General features: G+C 40.0%; 1 protein-coding gene across 5 annotated transcripts in view; it reads right to left on the reverse strand.

Moving 5' to 3' along the window:
* ZDHHC3 (zinc finger DHHC-type containing 3) overlaps window positions 1–18,158 on the reverse strand; it is a 35,465-nt gene that overhangs the window by 4,948 nt on the left and 12,359 nt on the right. For 2 of the 5 annotated variants that reach the window (XM_027675630.1, XM_027675631.1), the window contains exons 2-6: window positions 17,034–17,363; window positions 14,293–14,417; window positions 10,977–11,073; window positions 9,001–9,082; window positions 7,077–7,207 (exon numbers count right to left, since the gene is read on the reverse strand). In XM_027675630.1, coding sequence (XP_027531431.1) covers window positions 7,077–7,207; window positions 9,001–9,082; window positions 10,977–11,073; window positions 14,293–14,417; window positions 17,034–17,339 — 741 coding nt within the window. In that variant the 5' untranslated portion in view covers window positions 17,340–17,363. The other 3 variants (XM_027675633.1, XM_027675632.1, XM_027675634.1) reach the window with 3 other exon arrangements.

An 18,158-nucleotide genomic window follows, 5' to 3' on the forward strand; every position in this document is an offset into this window, starting at 1 on the left:
TAATTCTACAGATTTTTCTTAACGACGCACTACATTCAAAGCTTTGCAGTGGGGGGAAACAAATACACGCAGGAGCTCAAGCAGCACAGATGCACTCACAGTCAGCCTTACAAATAACACCGTAGCAGCAGCCCAGTTTTGCAATAACATTGAGTCAGCATGAGCAGACCCAGGAGAAAACACACCATAAATTGAAGCACTATGTGCAAAGCTTTTTTGAGCTTCATTCATGCCCCGTTTCTCTGTGCTGACTTAGGAGAAACCCAGCAGTGAATGTGAAGAAAGGAATGACGCAACACCAAATCAGAATTCTTCAGGGTTGCAATTTCAGGAAAAAGTCAAGCCCTGAAGGACTCTGAATGCTATGCACAGGCCTGCATCCCCTTGCTCTGCTCCCAAGGTTGTAAATGTACAGTTTCAAGAGCTCCAGGGAAAAATCCCTTGCAGCCTCTGGTCCCTTGGGATACCACACTTGGTGCTGCTGCAGCCAGGGCCCGACCTTACCTCCCTGCTGGGCAAGCTGGGAGAGGAGCAGTGCTCGTGCACAGCAGAGCGTTTTAGCACTACCATGTGCTCTTCCTCCAGGATACTCCATTTCCAGCACCCAGTGGCTGCGCAACCGGGAGGCAGAGGCTTTAGGAGCTGAAAGCAGAAGACCACTTTTGCTTGTCGGCTGTTCCTTAGTGAACTGCAGAAATTTCCCATGCATTAGTAACAAACTGGCACCCCGGCTGCAGCACGTACTGTGTGAGTATCTAGAGAGAAGGAGAACAAGTAGCACAAAGCAGGAGGAGAGACAGACACCGAGCATTTAAACCCTTCCCTGGCAGCACAAGCTTTAACCCTGCCCTCAATCACGTGCTTAATCTGCTTCGATCCCTGCTGCCATCTAGATTGGGAATACAAATTTGGAACACTTCCGGGCAGCAACCCCTCCTTTCCTCCCCAAAAAAACATCGCTCACCTGCTCCGAACAGCATCTGCTAGCCAAGGAGATAAGCAAGGTCAGGCAGAGGCTGTGCTAATGCCAATTAGGGAGCAGTTCATCAGAGCAGGGAGGGGCATACTTTCTCTCAATCTGACCTCACTAATCCCTTCAAAGCATGTATTCAAAATAAGCACAAGTTTTATAATTGTATCTTGATCTAATTTGGCTGCCAGCCACATGGTCAGTAGGGTGTGAGGTTATGCCTTAAAAGGAATTTAGGAGGATGGAAGGAAAGCACAGCTGTTGAAGACATTTTGTCACTATTTAATGAAACTTATTTTAAATATATATATATTTACATGAAATCTCTCACCATTACTTTAGAAAGTGGGAATTTTGTATATCGAATTAAACCAACACCTGTTTATCTTTCCCATCATGCATCATGGTCTTTCACTATTCCAAGTTACATAATTCTGAACCAATATTAAAAAGAGAAGACATAAACCAAGAAATATAAAATACCGGACACTCCCACTTCAGTAAGAGGTACATCATTGCAAACATGGGGACAGTAAGATAAGGTTGACCTGTGGCCACTATGATGCTGGAGGATATACCGTTTTCCCCACTACTGCCCTCAGTATCTGCTCCTGTCCAGTGCCAGAGGATGGTGGGCTGCGTCGCCTGACCCAGAAACAATCTGTGGGGCAGCTCTTGCATGTTAGAAGCAATGCATTAATTTCTTTTAATGCACTTTCAAAATATGAAAGAGCAAAATGAAAAGACAAGCATTGTGACAATTTGATGGTTAAGACACTGAAAGCATTGCCATCAGAAATCACGATTAAGGCAGACTTTTCTTACAGCACTTCTTTGCACTTATTTCTGCTTGGAGTACCACTTAGCTTTCCAATACAGAAGCACCCTGATTTGAGTTTGATTTCAATTTCTCTTGGCCAAGCTAAAACAGAACAAGCATTTGGAAATGGGTTGTCCTGCCCAAGAAAATACTTTACAGAAGCAAACCAGTTCCTCTCTCATATTAATACCGACTCACATTTAGTATCATGCAAATTGCACCATGAAGTTGCATAGCGCAAGTAAAACTGAGGACCCTCAGTTACTGCCACACACACACCTGACACGTACCAGTGGCATTTCGGTGATGATGCCTCATTTACAAAAAAAAACAGTTTGACTGAAAATATCAATAGTGCATAATGCTGTTAAACAATTTGCATTTGTTTGAAACAAGAAAAACTTGGTAGTTACACATTTTTCCACAATGGTCAAAATGCCAGAACAGCATAACCAATCTTCCTCCAAGATGCATAACCAACAAGGTTAATTAAAAAAAACCCAAACAGGAATGTAGAATTTATAATCAAAGCAATTCTTAAAGCAGTGAACTGAACAGAGAGATGCATTCATTAGTTAATTGCCTAAGTCACTAAAGCCTCTCCCCTCAATATATCTGATTTTGCATCAAGACAGCTTTTGGGCCGGATTCTCTACCAGTTCAAGTTACCACGCGCACGTGCCTCACTGGCTGAACTGACCCTGGCCAAAGATCCAGCCCTTAATTATTAAGCTGGGAGGATTCTCTGAGAAACACCATTGCATACTAAAATCAGAGTTACAACCTCTCCCGAGTGGAGACATAAAACCCCTGATTAACAGGTCGGTGTATTACCAATTAACTCACTTTTACACTTAAAAGCTGAACACTCGGTTAATTGACTTTTATATACTTCTGCCTGCTTGCAAATGGAAGTGAAAGTTCAGAAAACCATTACAGATTTTTCCCAACATTTGAAGCAAAGAAAGAAAGAACAGCAAACAAGTTTTTGCAAAAGTTTTATTGCATTTGTTTTCCATATGGAAGCATTGACAGATTGAAAAGATGCAGCATTCACACTACTTCCAAAATGAGACATCCATTAAATTTCTCCTTCCCCAATCTCCCTCCCTTTCCCCGTGGCTTTGAAGCAGTCTAAACAGGTTAATTTCCAAAAAAATACCATTTTATTTTAAACCAAGGAAAGAAAAGATTCCTTGGAAGTCATAGACACAGCTGATTTGTATACTTCCTTTGTTTGCAATTCATCTGATGAGCCCATGGGAGTCACAATCCAAAAATATAAAAAAATTCCTGCCAGAACACAAGATGTCAGTTGTAGTTATGAATGGTTTAGCTTTACCCGTTTTTGGAATGCCTTCTGTCCCTCCCACTTTTATCACCACACAGTTCATAACAGCATGCATGCTCTTTATCATAAATATTTCCCAATTTAAAACACTTACACATATATGTGCATGTGTTTACACACACACACACACATATGTATAAATATCAGAAAAGACTTACAAAGCTCTAAACCAGGGCAATGCTAAGAATATAGAATTAATCACTCTGGTATACTTACACAACCCATCAATATGAGTCTTTATAGTAATCTGGGCATTCATGTCATTTTTTTCACGTTAACACTGTTTAGCAGGCATTGCTCTATCAAGTCATTTACCAAGACAAACACACACAAAGAACATGATTCTGCTATTCTAAACACTTGAAAATTAGCTTTCTTCCTTTCCTGCAAGTGTAAGGCATTTAATAATCCAAAGAGTTTTCTAAATCTGCCACAGTTATCCTAAAAGGGCAACAATTTCCTGCACACTAGGGAGGGAACAGACAAAATAATGCCAGAAAGATGGAATCAGTTCTGTGGCTGGAAGGAAAAAGAGTGTGGGGTGGGAATTGGTGTTGGCAACCTTCAAGTACTTTAACTGTATGCAATCACCAGGTCAACTGGCTTTCTTGCTGTGTTGCCTTCTTGTCTTGCACCTTTTGGTACACGAAGTATCTGCTTCCCTGTTCAAGTTCACTTATGAAAGAGCAATGTGCTCCTTCAGGAAGTCCAAAGGTGTCTGTGTAGGGCTGTTGGCACTCACATGTCATCCACAGAGCTCATCACAGTCAGGAGACAGCATGAAAATCTATTCAGAAGAGGTGGGTCATAACAGAGAAGAGAGGATCCCCTTCACATTAGTTATGCCATACAGAAAGCAGAGAGAAACAAATGCCAGTAAAGTTAATGTGATAAAAAAAAAAAAAGAAAAAAAAAAGAAAAAGAAAAGCAGCAGCAGTTTCAGCCAGAGATATAGAATTATCTAAAATGGTGGAATACAGGGCTTTTTTTTCTCTGCAATTATCAGCCATTTAATAGACATAAAAAAAGTTCATTTTGCTTTTTGTTTTAAACATTCATGGAAAATTTGTAACAGTAGTGCTGTAATATGTTTCTATTTTAGTGGAAATGCTGGTCAAGAATTCCTCAGACCACATACTGGTACGGGTCTGCTTTTCCTTGGTCTGGTGTTGCGAATGGGCTAAGCCATGCTATAGAGAACGGATGGCCAAATACTGCTTTCATGTTCATCCATTTTGTTTTTTTAGCCCATCTTCTCTCTTCCTTTTTCAACTGTTCTATTCCCTGAAAACAGAAATATCACATTTTCAGTCAAATACTCAGATTTTGTAATTCTGGATTCGGGGAGAAGTCTACTCTCAGTTACCCCTTATCCAAAGGATGGAGTAAGAAAACACAAATGTACCTGTATTGCCTTTCCTTTTCTTCTCACTGCTTTATATTAAAAAATATTAAGGCTAGAGAGTGTTCCTTGGAAATAAAATTACTTTCAATTTGTTCAGTCCTAGATACTTCAGAAACATTTTAAGACCTGACATCCAATCTCTGTGACGTCAAATAAAAAAAAACCCCATCACTTAAAACCAAACAAAAAGTATGTGCTTTAATGGCTGAATGCATCATGTGCTAACCAGATGGAAAAGTTTTAGAAGAATCCATTATAAGCTTGCAGACAAAAAAAAAAAAGAACCAAAAACCCCCACAAACCCAAAGATAATCTCTATATTGCTCCCAGATTCACCAAGCAAGTTCAGGAAGTGCCCATGGCTCAGTGTAGCTGAGTCTACCTCTTGCCTCTTCATATGTCATTAGAATCACTGCTAAAACATGCATGGGCTCACAGCAGGGAGAAAGGGTTAAGTAAGACACTGATTTGAAGAAATCATTGGCATTGTTTAGTAAAGGTTAGAGGCAGAACAAAAATAAGCCATCAAGCAATCAGCTGAAACATTCACTAGTAAAACGTTAAAAAAAAATTAAAAATTCCATATTATGTCTAAAACCCACAAAGTGAATTTGGTCTTTCAGGAAAGCCATATATGCCTGGCTGCCACAGAAGCAAAATGAACAAGTGCAGTCATTGTAGAGCATTACTCTTCCACGGGTAGCAGCAGGCAGATCACTCTGTTCTTTAACTCTGCACCTTTTGCAAGGTAAGGTTTCTCCTGTCCTACATGTCTGTTCCATGCTATGGATTAATGCACTGCAACGCATCTGTGTGTCTCAAATTACCGGTGCTGGGAGCTCTGAAGAACACAACATGGGTCAACTGCAGGAGTTGTGCTGATCCCTGGTAAATGCCACCTCCAGAGACCAGCAAAATACCAGGGCTCTGGGTCCCTTCAGGCAGAAAGGAACCATCTTGGTGGGACAGCATTCTCAAGGTAAGGAATAATGTCTCCCAGTGATTGGAAGAGAAAGGTGAAAAAAGGGTAAGACACAGCCCTGCTGTTTAAAATGTAAAACACTGCAAGAGAGCACAACAAGAAGAATTTCACCTGGAAGTATTCCTCTGCTCAGAACAGATTGCCTGTCAGACACAGCTAGCTCAGTGCTAGCAAATCAACAATGAGACGTTCCACAGAGCTAAATCCTTGTGGGTACAATTCAAAAAAGAAAACAAAAATGAAAACACACAATCCAACAAGGGGAGACCATATTTCACTTTTTTTTTTATTTTAGATTGTGGCATTGCTCCTTTAACATCTATAAGTTCCCAGAATTAGAGGGAAAGGGAAAATCTGAGGAACTTTTTTGGTTGCCCTGCTGTAGGAAGCAGCTTCTAAAAATTCTTGACAGGTTTCAAAGACGGAGAAATTCAAATGATAATTTCACAGGCAGCATTGCTAATTTACACACTTATTGAAAAACTCAAGCTCAGCGGGATCTGTAGAACACTGTACTTCTTCCTGGAGCTCCCCATCAGAAAGAACAATGAAGTCTTCCTCTGAACACAGAAGAGCCACAGGTGGAACATCAGCCTCTTGCAGAAGCCAAGCATTAAAAAAAAGCACTGCAAAAAAAGACGCGGGAGCAATGGGCCCTTACAGCATATGATGCCAATCACAGCTCTCCAATGGCAGCAAATATACCTATTCTAGCTTCCACTGGCCATGGGCAAACAAGGGGAAAGAAACCTAAAGGAGGCAGGGGAGAAAAGAAGAGCTGTCACTCTTTTAAGACTATCACTTCTCTCCAACCACTCCAGTCAATTCAATTATATCTGAGCGTGCTTGGTGAAGACTAGAAGTATTCACAAGTGTGGGAACACACCCAGGAGTCACCAGCTCCATCTTTACAGAAGTGGGGAAATGCAGGGATATAGGATGGGCTGCAACACTGCTATGTAACCTCTACTATGCCACCCTTGAACTGGGGATGATTTGATGGCTTTCCAGCAGACTGTAACCAACAGGCTTACATGAGCCTACTCTACTCCCTTTTCGTTTTCCATCTGGCAAGAGTTTTTAAACTATTTAATAAGTAACCAAAACTAGAAAATCTTCCAGGCTAAAAGAAGTCTCTCTATGTGTGTGTATATGTATCCCTCCCCCACCTACTCATCTTGGCTTTCCAGTACATTAACCTGTAAATAGTGACAACCAGGGCACAGCTGAGTTTCAGACAATACCAATGAAAAAGCAAAGAAAAAGAGGTTCTTGAATCCATAGGGAAAAACACTCTCTACAGAGTAATCCCAGTTACCAATACCTACTTTATCGTAGGTAGTATCAACACAGCATCCCAGCCAATACATAGGCATACGTTACTTCCCACAGTAACTTTCAGGGACCACAATCCAGCACTGTGATAGCTCAGTTTATTACACTGGATCTTTCCTCAAGGGGTACATGAACCTTCTGTGCAATGAGGTAAAAACTGTTTCTACAAATGGTGAGAGACAAGGTAAAGGAGAGAGGGTGTGAGACACTCACCGTTTCATCAGTGCAGATGGAGTGTACTTGGGTCCCAAACATAACTGAGGTGAAGATAAGAAATAAGAGAGCCTCGAAACACAGGAGGATGAGAAGAATCACCGTAGTCGGTGGAGAGAAGGAACTGCATTCTGTGAAGACAAAACAACAGAGTTGGAAAGGTAGACAGCAAGTAATGCAGCAGCTGCAAAACACCTGCTAAGCCACAAGTTTTCCATACTCAAACTGACAAATAAATTATATGGTCACCATTCCCAGAAAAGTACACAGGGAAGCTCTCACATTCTTGAGGATATTCAACCATAAAATGATCACTCCCACAATTTAAAAAAAACCAACAACAACCAAACAAACAAGCAAATAAAAAAAAATAAAAAAAAAAAAAACACAAATCCTGCAACACTTCAACTTGCTTTTCCATTTCAGTTTTTCCCCAGCATACTGACTAGGACTCTATTCTACTCCATTTCACCTGTAGCTTCTCTCTTAAACCTTAGTCTTAACAGATTTTCCACAGTGATAAAGTCAATTAGAAATCTCAAGCTGGCAGTCAGGACATGAGGATATGTAGCAACAACCTAAAACCAGAGTATGCTTCTTTCATAACTGCTCTAAGCCATGACCTAAAGAAGGTCAGATTAAGCCAAATTTTTATTTTTCCTCATAATCTATACTGCAAACTCAAGCAAAAGCTAAAAAAAAAACCCAAACCAAGAAGGTAAATACAAAAGAGAAGCAGAAGAAAGGAAGAGGAAGAAAAAAGGTTTTAGGGCCAAGCTCTTAGTGTTAAGTGTTGTAAATGTCAGAACACCTCCAGATTTTTTCAAAATCCAAGACTCTCACTAAAAGCCTGTATTTTTCTCATGAGCTATTAAGCTTTAACAAATACACCATAATCAGAGGCTAACACAATCTGCATAAACGGAAGGAGCTGGAACAACCTATCCATCTCTCATAACAGCTCTGTTCTGCCACCTAAACCTGAGGCAGGTGGGAAAGTGCTTTTCCCACACAAACAGGCTCTGAGAAAGGGGGTAAAGGAAACTACCTTTTGATGTATCCTTCCTTTTATGGTCCTGACCACTGTAGTCAAATGCAGTTCTCAGTGACAGCTGGCAGTTGTTTTACAAAGTTTTGAACTGCAGAACAACCTTGTCAAACTCAATTCATATGTTTATCCTCTGCAATAGTATAAACTAAAACCAGTCATTATATTGAATAACACAACTGAAATTCCAAGAAAAAAAACCCTAATCCTTTTCCAAAAAAATTCACAAGCAGCACATACATTCTTTGACAGCTTGCAGTTTGACTCAGCATTACCTCGAGGATTTCCTATATCCATTTGTGGTTTTAAAAACATATATAGACTGTCTTTGTGAAAATTTACTCACTGGCTGATTCAGAGTGAGGGCTGGAGTTTTTATTTTGGCTTTTTTGAGCTGCTTGGGTTCTGGTTTTGGTTTGCCCTTTTTTTTTTTTTGGAAAGGAATTGTTTGTTCTTGTGAGGGTGGATTTTTGGATCTGAGTTAGCATGTTTTTCTGGCAGTCTTGCAAGAATGATTCACATTACCCTTTTAAAAAAAGCATATGCATTCCTCTTGTCTTGTGTTGGCATTCAGGAAATTAGTGCTGTGTTCATGTCAACAGTAAGTTATTGCACACATACTTGTTAGGTGTCTTTACATCTCAGCTTTTTCCTAGGCAGTATCAGGTGTAAGTTGAAACAGGACTTTTCAGGACAGAGATCCCAGCAGGTCAAAAAGAATTATAAAGTTCCAGGATTGATCATTAAAAAAAATTTAAAAACAGAGATAGCACAGCAGAGCCCTGATAGCATTCTTCTGAAACAAGCAAACTACATTTTAAGTTCTTACTCAAAAACTAATCTGATATCTTAATGAGGTATTTTGTTAGTACTCACTTGTCCAGTCTTCTTCGAAGCAATACAAGAAGTGAAATCCCACCATTATTAAAGCATGCAGGGAAATCAGTGCTATATACATCTGAAAAATAAAGGATGTAATATAGGTACCAGGTGAGTTTAAAGACCAAAATGCTACATCTTCCCAATACTTCAAATAAAGCAAAGTGCTAATATTTCAAAACAAAACCAAACCACAAACAACTCCAAAAACGATCAAACTCTTCCATCTCCCCTAAACAAGCACCATGAAGCTGGCAAATACCAAGACTACACAGACTCATTCTGGCCTTACTAACAGCTCTGAGCAAACATGAGGGAGACTGCTGAGTTCAAAGCCAGCTGGATACCAAACTCAGCCTCCTCTGTCCCAGAGTGGCCTTCCACTCAGTCTAGTGTCCTTATCTCCCCTGAGTACAGCACAACTTTCAGAGAACAGTAACACTGACATCTAGCTATCACGTTGTCAAAGCTTACATTCTTGCTCTTGAGAGCCCTGTAGTCTCCCAGAGAAACAACAGTTAATTTGTTTTAAGCAGAAAATGCACTTTATCTGTTTTCCAGCATGAGTTTCAGAAAAATGATGTATTTGTTTAATAAGCACTTTCCCTGAGGCAGAGGCTGGCATGGAAAATTTCTCTCTGGCTTTAATACTTTGTAGTAAATACTTTTTGTTTTAAACTAGGTATTAGCTTTGTAACAGAAAGCGTATGTAACAAAAAGTTATAACAGAAACTATATGCAGTGCTACACATACATTACAATTTACCAAGACAGGGCTAAAAATATGACTCTCCTGAACGTACAAACTCTGACAAAGGTCAGCAGATACTACAAGTGAGAGAGATTTTGTTAAAAGAAATCCCTGTGGAAGCAGTAAAAGGCAATAGGGGAGTATTTTTTTTCCAGTTCAGTATGCTGCCGTTCTTTCACTTCCTCAGGTCTCAAAAAGCATATCCAAGAACAAAACCAGCAACCCTTAGTTTGTTTCTCTCAACTACATTAAGTGTTTAATATAGTCTGCTTGAAAGTAGATGTCAAGTTCTAATAGAAACTGAAATCCTTTTGATAGGACTAAAACACCTAGCTCGCTCAAGGTGAAAAAACAACCTTGCTCAAAGGAAAGAAACAGGATTAATTTTGTTCTGTAATCCACATCCTAGCAAACCACACCACAGAACACTAAGCCTTTCCATTTAACTGAAAATCTCCCCCTTGTTACTTGGTAATATGAGAACAGTCTTCCTCAAACCTGCAGATGTCTCAAAAGATTTATTAATAAACAGAGCATCACTGAAAGTCAGCCTTGTAATGTTCACACTACTCCCACGGGATATTCGCAGTTTGCTCTGATGAAACACATTTCAACCCTTCCAGAAATATGCAGTATTCAAGTGTGCACTGCTGTTTTCTTACTCATGCTACAGATATAGTACAAAAAGTCAAACACCTCCTTGGTTTTCAAGTACAAAAATAAACCCTTTGCAATTAAAAGGTGGATAATTCTTGCCAAAGGGGATGCAGACTTCCCACTCCTCACTTAAGATGTAGCAACAGCTCTTATTACATGATCCCACACAGGTACTCATACAACCATAATGCTTAGGAGCCCTATATATGGCCTGGGACCCTATCAGCCATAGTAAAAGGACAGCCCATGCATCAAAGAGCTCAATGCCACAATAAACTACTCCCATTACAATATAGATGCTCAACAACTATCAAAAGAAACCTCAAAAATCCCTGGAAAATACTTCCCATGATGTTTTTTCCCATTGCTGTGGGTGGATGGGTCTGTGTGGGTGGGTGGGTGTGTTCTCTAACTAGCGAAACAGAAGTCTGCAGCAGCTCCCTGTAAAGTTCTTCCAAAACAGGAAGGAAGAGAAAGCCAGCCTTGGGAGCTGCCTCACAGGCTACACGCTGCATTTCAGCGCTTCCCACTGGACAACCTCAAGCATCACTTGCAAAATACTTACTGTAAACAGTACAAAGTACTTCTGGTTATTCTCTCCTACACAGTTATTGACCCATGGGCAGTGATGGTCCATTTTCCGAATACACCTCTTGCAAACACTGAAAGAACAGAGGTCTTTATTAACAGCACTTTTCATTCCAGGAACACAAGATTTCACTGGGGTTTGGGGCACAATGAAACTAAAGAAAAGAATCAGAAGTGAAATCTGAATCTTAAAAAATTTACTTGTCACCTTATTTATGTTTGTGGTTTTCTATCTTGACTAAGTCTGTTAAACGTGAACCACGCAATACCAAATCACCACTGCAAAAATTAATGCCACGTTATCAGTCATTCTGTCAAAAATATATAAAAAATATTTGAACAATACATTTGGGCAGACGGAAAAAAATCTGTGATTTTGTTTAGTTTTAACCTATTTCGTCTGTGAAAATGTCCACAAATTAAAACCAAAGAGAAACCAGAAAGATACAAAAAGCAGTAATGAATAAAGATATTCTTCAGAGTTGCTAATTACAGACTACGGTTTATTTACCAACATTTGCTGGCAGCAGGAACTTGCAGAAAAGGAAGTTAAATAAGGCACTAGAAAAGATTCTTGACATCATGGTTAGCCACATACTAATATAAAATAGCTGTGGCAGTCAGTCAGGAAGACAGTACCACAATACACATTCAAGGTGAAATTAGATGTTAAAGCACTTCACAAAACCAGGCTAATAAAATCAAAATTCAAATTCTTGCCAGTGTGCACATTGTGGCCAGAAGTCAAATAATTAAAACATTATTACTTTGTCTGAACATCATTCTCTTGCTTAGTCAGTAACTGCTTCAATTCACATAATAAAGGAAGTCTTTTTCTCTGCTGCTTTTCTCATATGATAGGAGACGAAAGGCAGTCTCCTGATACCACATTGCACAAACAAGCACAGAAATCAAATATGAAAAAACACAAAACCCCAAAGCAAACAAACAATAGACCCAGAAAGGAAACAGCCATTCCAGAACAATTCTGGCAGCCCTGAAACAGAAAGGATTGAGTGCTCTGCTAATTTTATTTTTCTTCTTATAACAAAAAGTATTTTGACCTTAATATAAACAATAAACTTCAACACCCAAACGCTTAAGGGAAACTCAAACAAAAACATGTTCTTATCTGCACGTATGAATAAATAATAGAAAACCTCTCTATCAGAACAGCCTTTCACTCACTCTACGTGGTGGGAGGGAGTAATCCCCAAGGATACTTGCATGCCTGAAAAACAAACAAGTTGCTATAACCCCAATCCTAAATGAAAGGTCAGGCAGGCAGGCCCTGGCGTCTCAGCATGGGGACAGATCAGGAGATGTTTCTCCTCAGGTGTGCTCAAGTACCCCATTACCTTCCAGCCCCAGGTGCAGTGGAAAACGGGAAAAGTCTCTTTTTGCCAGAACAAGCAGCTTGAAATTATTTTTGAGCTACATGGGGACTGCAATCAGCTGGCACAGTAAAAACAATTTATCTGCCAGATAATGTACTTCATATGATAATGATCAACCACTGCTTTAAAAAAATTTAAAAAAAAAGGAGGGGGGAAGGTGGGGCAGGTGGTGTAAAGGAGGAGGATGCCTCCTTGTCTGCAGATGTGCACACACTTCCCTTGGACTCTGAAACAGGGGAGTACCCAAGCAATCCCTTCAACTGCTCCTAGGTCCCCAGAGAGACAACCTGAAGCAGCCAAGCCACAGATGTGGAAGAGGTAGCTAAGGCTGAGAGGAGAGGTTTTATTCCCTGTACACATACCAAAAGCAGTTGGATGACAAGCAGAACAGGAAACTAGCTGGTGGAAAAAGAAACATAGAAACCATGACTGAAAAGTACAGGCAGCAGGGATTACCCATACTCAGACACTCTCCCCGTTTGACCACCCAGCTTCCAAATGCCGGCAGGACTAGCTTACTGGGCATAGGGGACTCACTAAATAGAACATGAAACAAAAAACATCCTGGTCCCTCTGGCATACCACTAGCAATATCTCCTGCTGATGCATATGCACAACCTTGATGTGTTAAAGTCTAATAAATCTTCCTAGTTCATAGAAAACCTTTTGACTGAAGATTCTCAACAGCATCAGTGTTCAGTGGATGTTTCCCAAATCTTAATGTCTAAAAACTTATCTTAAAGCATAGAAAAAAGGATCACAGTGATGAGGTTTTGTGTTTAGCCAGAGTTGTCTTCATTTACCTATGCTGTGAGTCATCACCAAGACAGCATTTTAGATGTGAAGTTTCATTCATAATTGAAGAGCTGTCAGAGGGGATTTTACAGTAGCATTAATAAGTGATAGGCATGATCACATTGCTCCTGATGAATAACCAACTCCTGATTTTGATTAAAATAAAAAAACAACAAAAAAGAAAAACATTTGCAAACTAAAGCTCTGAAAGTAAGTATGAAAAATGCAAACAGTAGAACAAGTTTGTTCAGCTCATTACCATGTATTCCCCTCCCCACAAGACCACTGCACAAATCAGCAGTAATCCTGGTACAAGCTCTCTTGGTACGTACTGGGTTTTGAGGAGGTAAGGAAGTGACAGCAGTGCAAACTCATTAACTACTTACTGGAAAGCAGGTTCGCTTGCTTTAAAAGCAGAAGAGAATTTTAGGAAGTAGTTATTTTTTTGCTCACTGCCTTTAGTACTAAAAAGCTCACTACCAGTTACTCTCTTCCGGGAAGTTTATCCTACCAGAAAAAGAAAGGACATGACAGATCAGTAGGCATACTGATCTATCCCACAGCACAACACAAAGTCACAGTACTCAATAAAAATGTGGAAGTCTGAGCTCTTAAAAAATATATACAGTTATCCGTACTTTAGTTTTAACTTAAATATCACTTCTAAATAGAATACACAGTTAGACAAATGGGTTTGTGAATAAAAATAAAAATGGAAAAGACCCTGACCCTCTGAGAGACATTACATTTTTTAGATTTCTATGCATTCTGGTATATAATGTCTCTTTTTAAATCACATTTACGTGAAAATTTACGGAATGTCAATTACAAGGCTGGAGCCAAGGTAGCACTCATTTTAAGTGTTTCTCACTTTGCAAGAAGTGGCTCCAGTCTCCAACAGATAAAAATTTGTTAGGAAAGGCCTGAGATTTTTTTCAGAGAAACTTAAATGTGTCTGGCACTATTGGCAACAGAATTCAGATACCAGTCTCTCAATTTACCCACTCCAGTCTTAGACTCCAATAACAATTTAGATCAAGGCACACTGGTGAATAATTCTTGAGGTCTTGATAATACAGCTGTCTTCAGAAAAGACTTTACCTGCAGTGATGTGCTCTGTCAGGTTTGATGCTACAACACTTTGGGCACTTGTAAACCACCTGGCCTGGCTTTAGCTGCAAACTCTCAATAAACTCTTTTGTGGCATTACCTTTGGGTACAGCACCCTGCAGGAAAAAAAATAAACCAGAAGATTAACCTGTGGACATTACAACTGCTAAGAACAACAGGATCACTTAAAACTATGGGAGGGGAGGAAAAAGAAAGAAATAAAAACTTCCCTAAAGATCAACAGAGTTGCAAGAAGATTCAGAAAAGAAATTAAAATGTGGTACTAAAATATGGAACCACATACTTAAACATCATTCTGGTGGGGGTTTTTGAGTTTTTTAAACATCAATAAATCCTCACTTAAGCAATTATTCTTTTGTAATCCTATCATAAGCTTAAAATATTAAAGAATCCTCCCCCCTCTTTTCACATCAACAAATTTATCATGCCAGTGTTTTGTATCACAAATTGGAAAGAGCAGATGTTTTATTCCAGTACAAACAACTACTTCCTGAAGTATCATTTTGTACACTAAGAGTTGCTGGTAAACACCTCATGTATTTATATTTATGCTTCCACTGTGTATTTGTTATTTAAATTAGGGCCTAACATTCAAACTATGAACACTAAAAATCTTCCCACCTGAATAAGACTAGGTAAAACATTCTTAGCTGTCTTTAAATAGGTAACATATTGCTGCTGCAGGAGCCCAAGTTCATGAGTTTCCAGTCTTTTCTGCTCAAAAAAACTGTATCAAAGAAACTCCCTCTCCTCAAAAAAAAGTCATGAAACATACTGTATGAAATCACTGCTGGTACATTGGTACAATTAACTTAATTTAAGGCTTTGTTATTGAAATAAATGATGTATATTGAAATATTGATGTGATGATGAAGCAATATTTTGACAGATTTCTGACAGAACAGTCTCTTTTTAACATATCTATACAATGTTCTAACAGCAATACACAGGAAAGATACACATTAGTGAGAGAACTGCATATTGAACCAGTATTATAAGGCTTTCTAGAGCAATAGTTTTTTCCACAAAAACTCCCAACAGGACTGACCAATTAAAACAATTACCAAACCAACTTCCCTAAAATGCTACAACTCATGTTCTCTCTCTTCAACACTCAGCAAAGCTCAAAACCTTAGGAATGTTTTAGCAAGAAGCAGTTCCTGAAATGTGAGACACACGCTATCAATTCTGAAGAACTCAGGTGTTCATTTATTTATAGTAAGAATTTTGTTTGTTTGCCTCAGCAGTGATTTCTGTTTCATTCTGATCCTAGACATGCCCCTGGCTCCCCATGTCCTGGCAGCTTCCTTAATCCCTGACTCACACTGTCTGCCAGATGTTGCTGCATCCTTTCTCTGTATCTTCCCTTCTGCATTTTATTTAGCTGAATTCCTCATTAAAAAAATGAAACAAAATCCCACTGGCTCTTGCCCTCCACACACATAAATCCTACCTCACACTAGGAATTAACATATCTTTTCCTAATGACTCTCAATAGAGATTGTATCTGCTTCTCCAATGCAGCCTGTTTCAAAATACAGCTTTTGTTTCAGAAGAGTTTCTAGTAACTCTGCAAAATAGTTCCAGCAACTTGAAGGTCCCTAGGCATAAAAGCCACACAACATACAATAATTACAACCACCACCCTTAGGACACAAACTATCTAACAAACTGCTGCAGCCCAGTCCAATGACCAGAAGTTTCAGAGCATAAACTATTGCTTACAGTTCTGCCCAGCAGCAGTGTGCAATTCAACCGTCTTTACTATAAATTGTGAGATTACCCCAAATCAAGCCATTTCTGCACTGTTGTGGCTTCTGGAAGAACTGGAATCTAAGAAGCAAAGATTGTTCTGAAGTCTTAATGGCACCTTAACAAGGTTTGAAGTAGGAAATGACATTTGGAAGGGAGAGAATATCAGAGGTACACTACCACTCCCAACAGCAACAAGAACGCTTGTGAGGAAGGGGACAAGAGAAATCTAAGCGTGTCTTTCCTTCCACTGACGATTGGAGATGGGTTTTTGAATTGAATCTACTGTCCAGGGGTTATTAAGCAAATAAACCATCACAGGCCACTCAGAATTAGCCTCATGTTGCTAAAACGTATCTTCTCACTAGCTGAAAGATGACAAAGCAGCAGATCAGATCTCTCTGAGCAATGTCCTGTGGATACACGCAAGGAAGTCTTACAACTCAGACGCTTCCCAACTTGCCTAACAGCTCTTAGCACACTCACACAATATTTATTTCAGCATTGTCCAATACACTCAACAAAATCAGGAGAACGAGAGATGGTAACATGGCTTTTCAAAACAACGCACATTCTGCTCCATTCTGCTGAAGCAATACTTGCCAAGGCAGACAACTAAAACCAGCTTTTCCAGCTTTACTGTTTGTCAAGACATGACAAGCCACAAACACGAGATCTGCCATTGGGGAGAAAACAGTGTCAGAGAGAAACATTCTCCTTCCCAGTAAAAAGAGGAGCTGCTCACACACTGGGAATCTAAAGCTGGGTCCTTGACTTTGCCTCTGACTTGAGTGGGATGAAAAATTAGCATACCACATCAGCAGCCTCACTCAGCAGGCTGACACACGGAAGATTATTTAAATCTGCCACTCACTCAGCAAGTGAGTTACCCAACATCTAGCAGACAAGAAAAACACCGCCTGTTTCTTTCCGAGACACACAGAGAGAGGTATACTTACTGGATCTGTCAGCATAGCACGAAAATGTGAAGCCAAAGCGAGGAAAGCCAAGGTGTTGAACAGTGTGCCATTGATGACACTATAAACATAATCTCTCGATGGAACTAGCATGACAAGAAGGACTACAAAGTCGGCATAGAACACCAGCATCCAGGTAACGACAGCACATGCAATACCACAGCCATCTCGAATAAACCACATTGTTCCCAGGGAAGCGCGGCTAGGAGGTGGAACACACTTTTCCGGCTGGAGGTATTCTGGTGTCCTTTCAATATCTCTGAAGCGGTGGACTGGAGTAATCATCATAGGCTATTATGTCCATACTTGCATCTGAAAGAGAATCAGAAACAGCGTTCACCGCTCTGCAAGACATGCGGCCCTCAGTTCATGTAAAGGCACGGCGATCACATGGAAAATTCAAAATTGCAGAAAGACAGTTGAAAAACCAAAAAAGGTAAATAAATCAAATGCGAAATAAGGGATTTGGAAACCACACTCTTTCGCTTATCGGAACACTTCTTACTCAGAAGACTCTCTAAGTGCTTTTAAGACGTGCTTAATTACACATTAGGTCCACCTGCGTGCCACCTCCCCCTGCGGAAAGGCAACAAGCCTTTTCTTTAATGAAGAAAAAGTCATCAGGTAGGAGCCAACAGGAGCTGCCCCAACAGGAACTGAAGCAAGAATTGGGCACTGCCATGTGAGGAAAAGAGGAAAGACCTGACACAGCTGGCAGGGTCCCTTCTTGCTGCCTCAGATCTGGGGAAGGGTCTCTCCTACAGATACTGGGTAACTTAGCAAGTGGAAAAAGTATCCTTTCTCCTAAGCCATTGACTCACAGCTTTGGTGTAAAACTGCAAAACCTAACCACTCTAAAATTAGATTTGCAGGAATTGATCAAGAAGCAACCCAGGCAAAGATCTCAACAGAAACTTCTAGTCTTGGCTGAAGGATGCTCTTCCCCAGCAACAGCTGTCTCCTACTCTCACCTTTTCCTCCGGCCTTACAATCCTTGGAAGTCTTCTGCTTTGCCATGGCTCTCACACCACCTTTGCTCCATCCCTCAAAGGCATTTGTTTTGCCTCCCCTTTAGCGCTTCTAGTCAACTCCATTCCACTGTACTGA

This window comes from Neopelma chrysocephalum, unplaced genomic scaffold (genome assembly GCF_003984885.1).
Source record: "Neopelma chrysocephalum unplaced genomic scaffold, ASM398488v2 Primary Assembly neopelma1_26, whole genome shotgun sequence".
Taxonomy (NCBI): domain Eukaryota; kingdom Metazoa; phylum Chordata; class Aves; order Passeriformes; family Pipridae; genus Neopelma; species Neopelma chrysocephalum.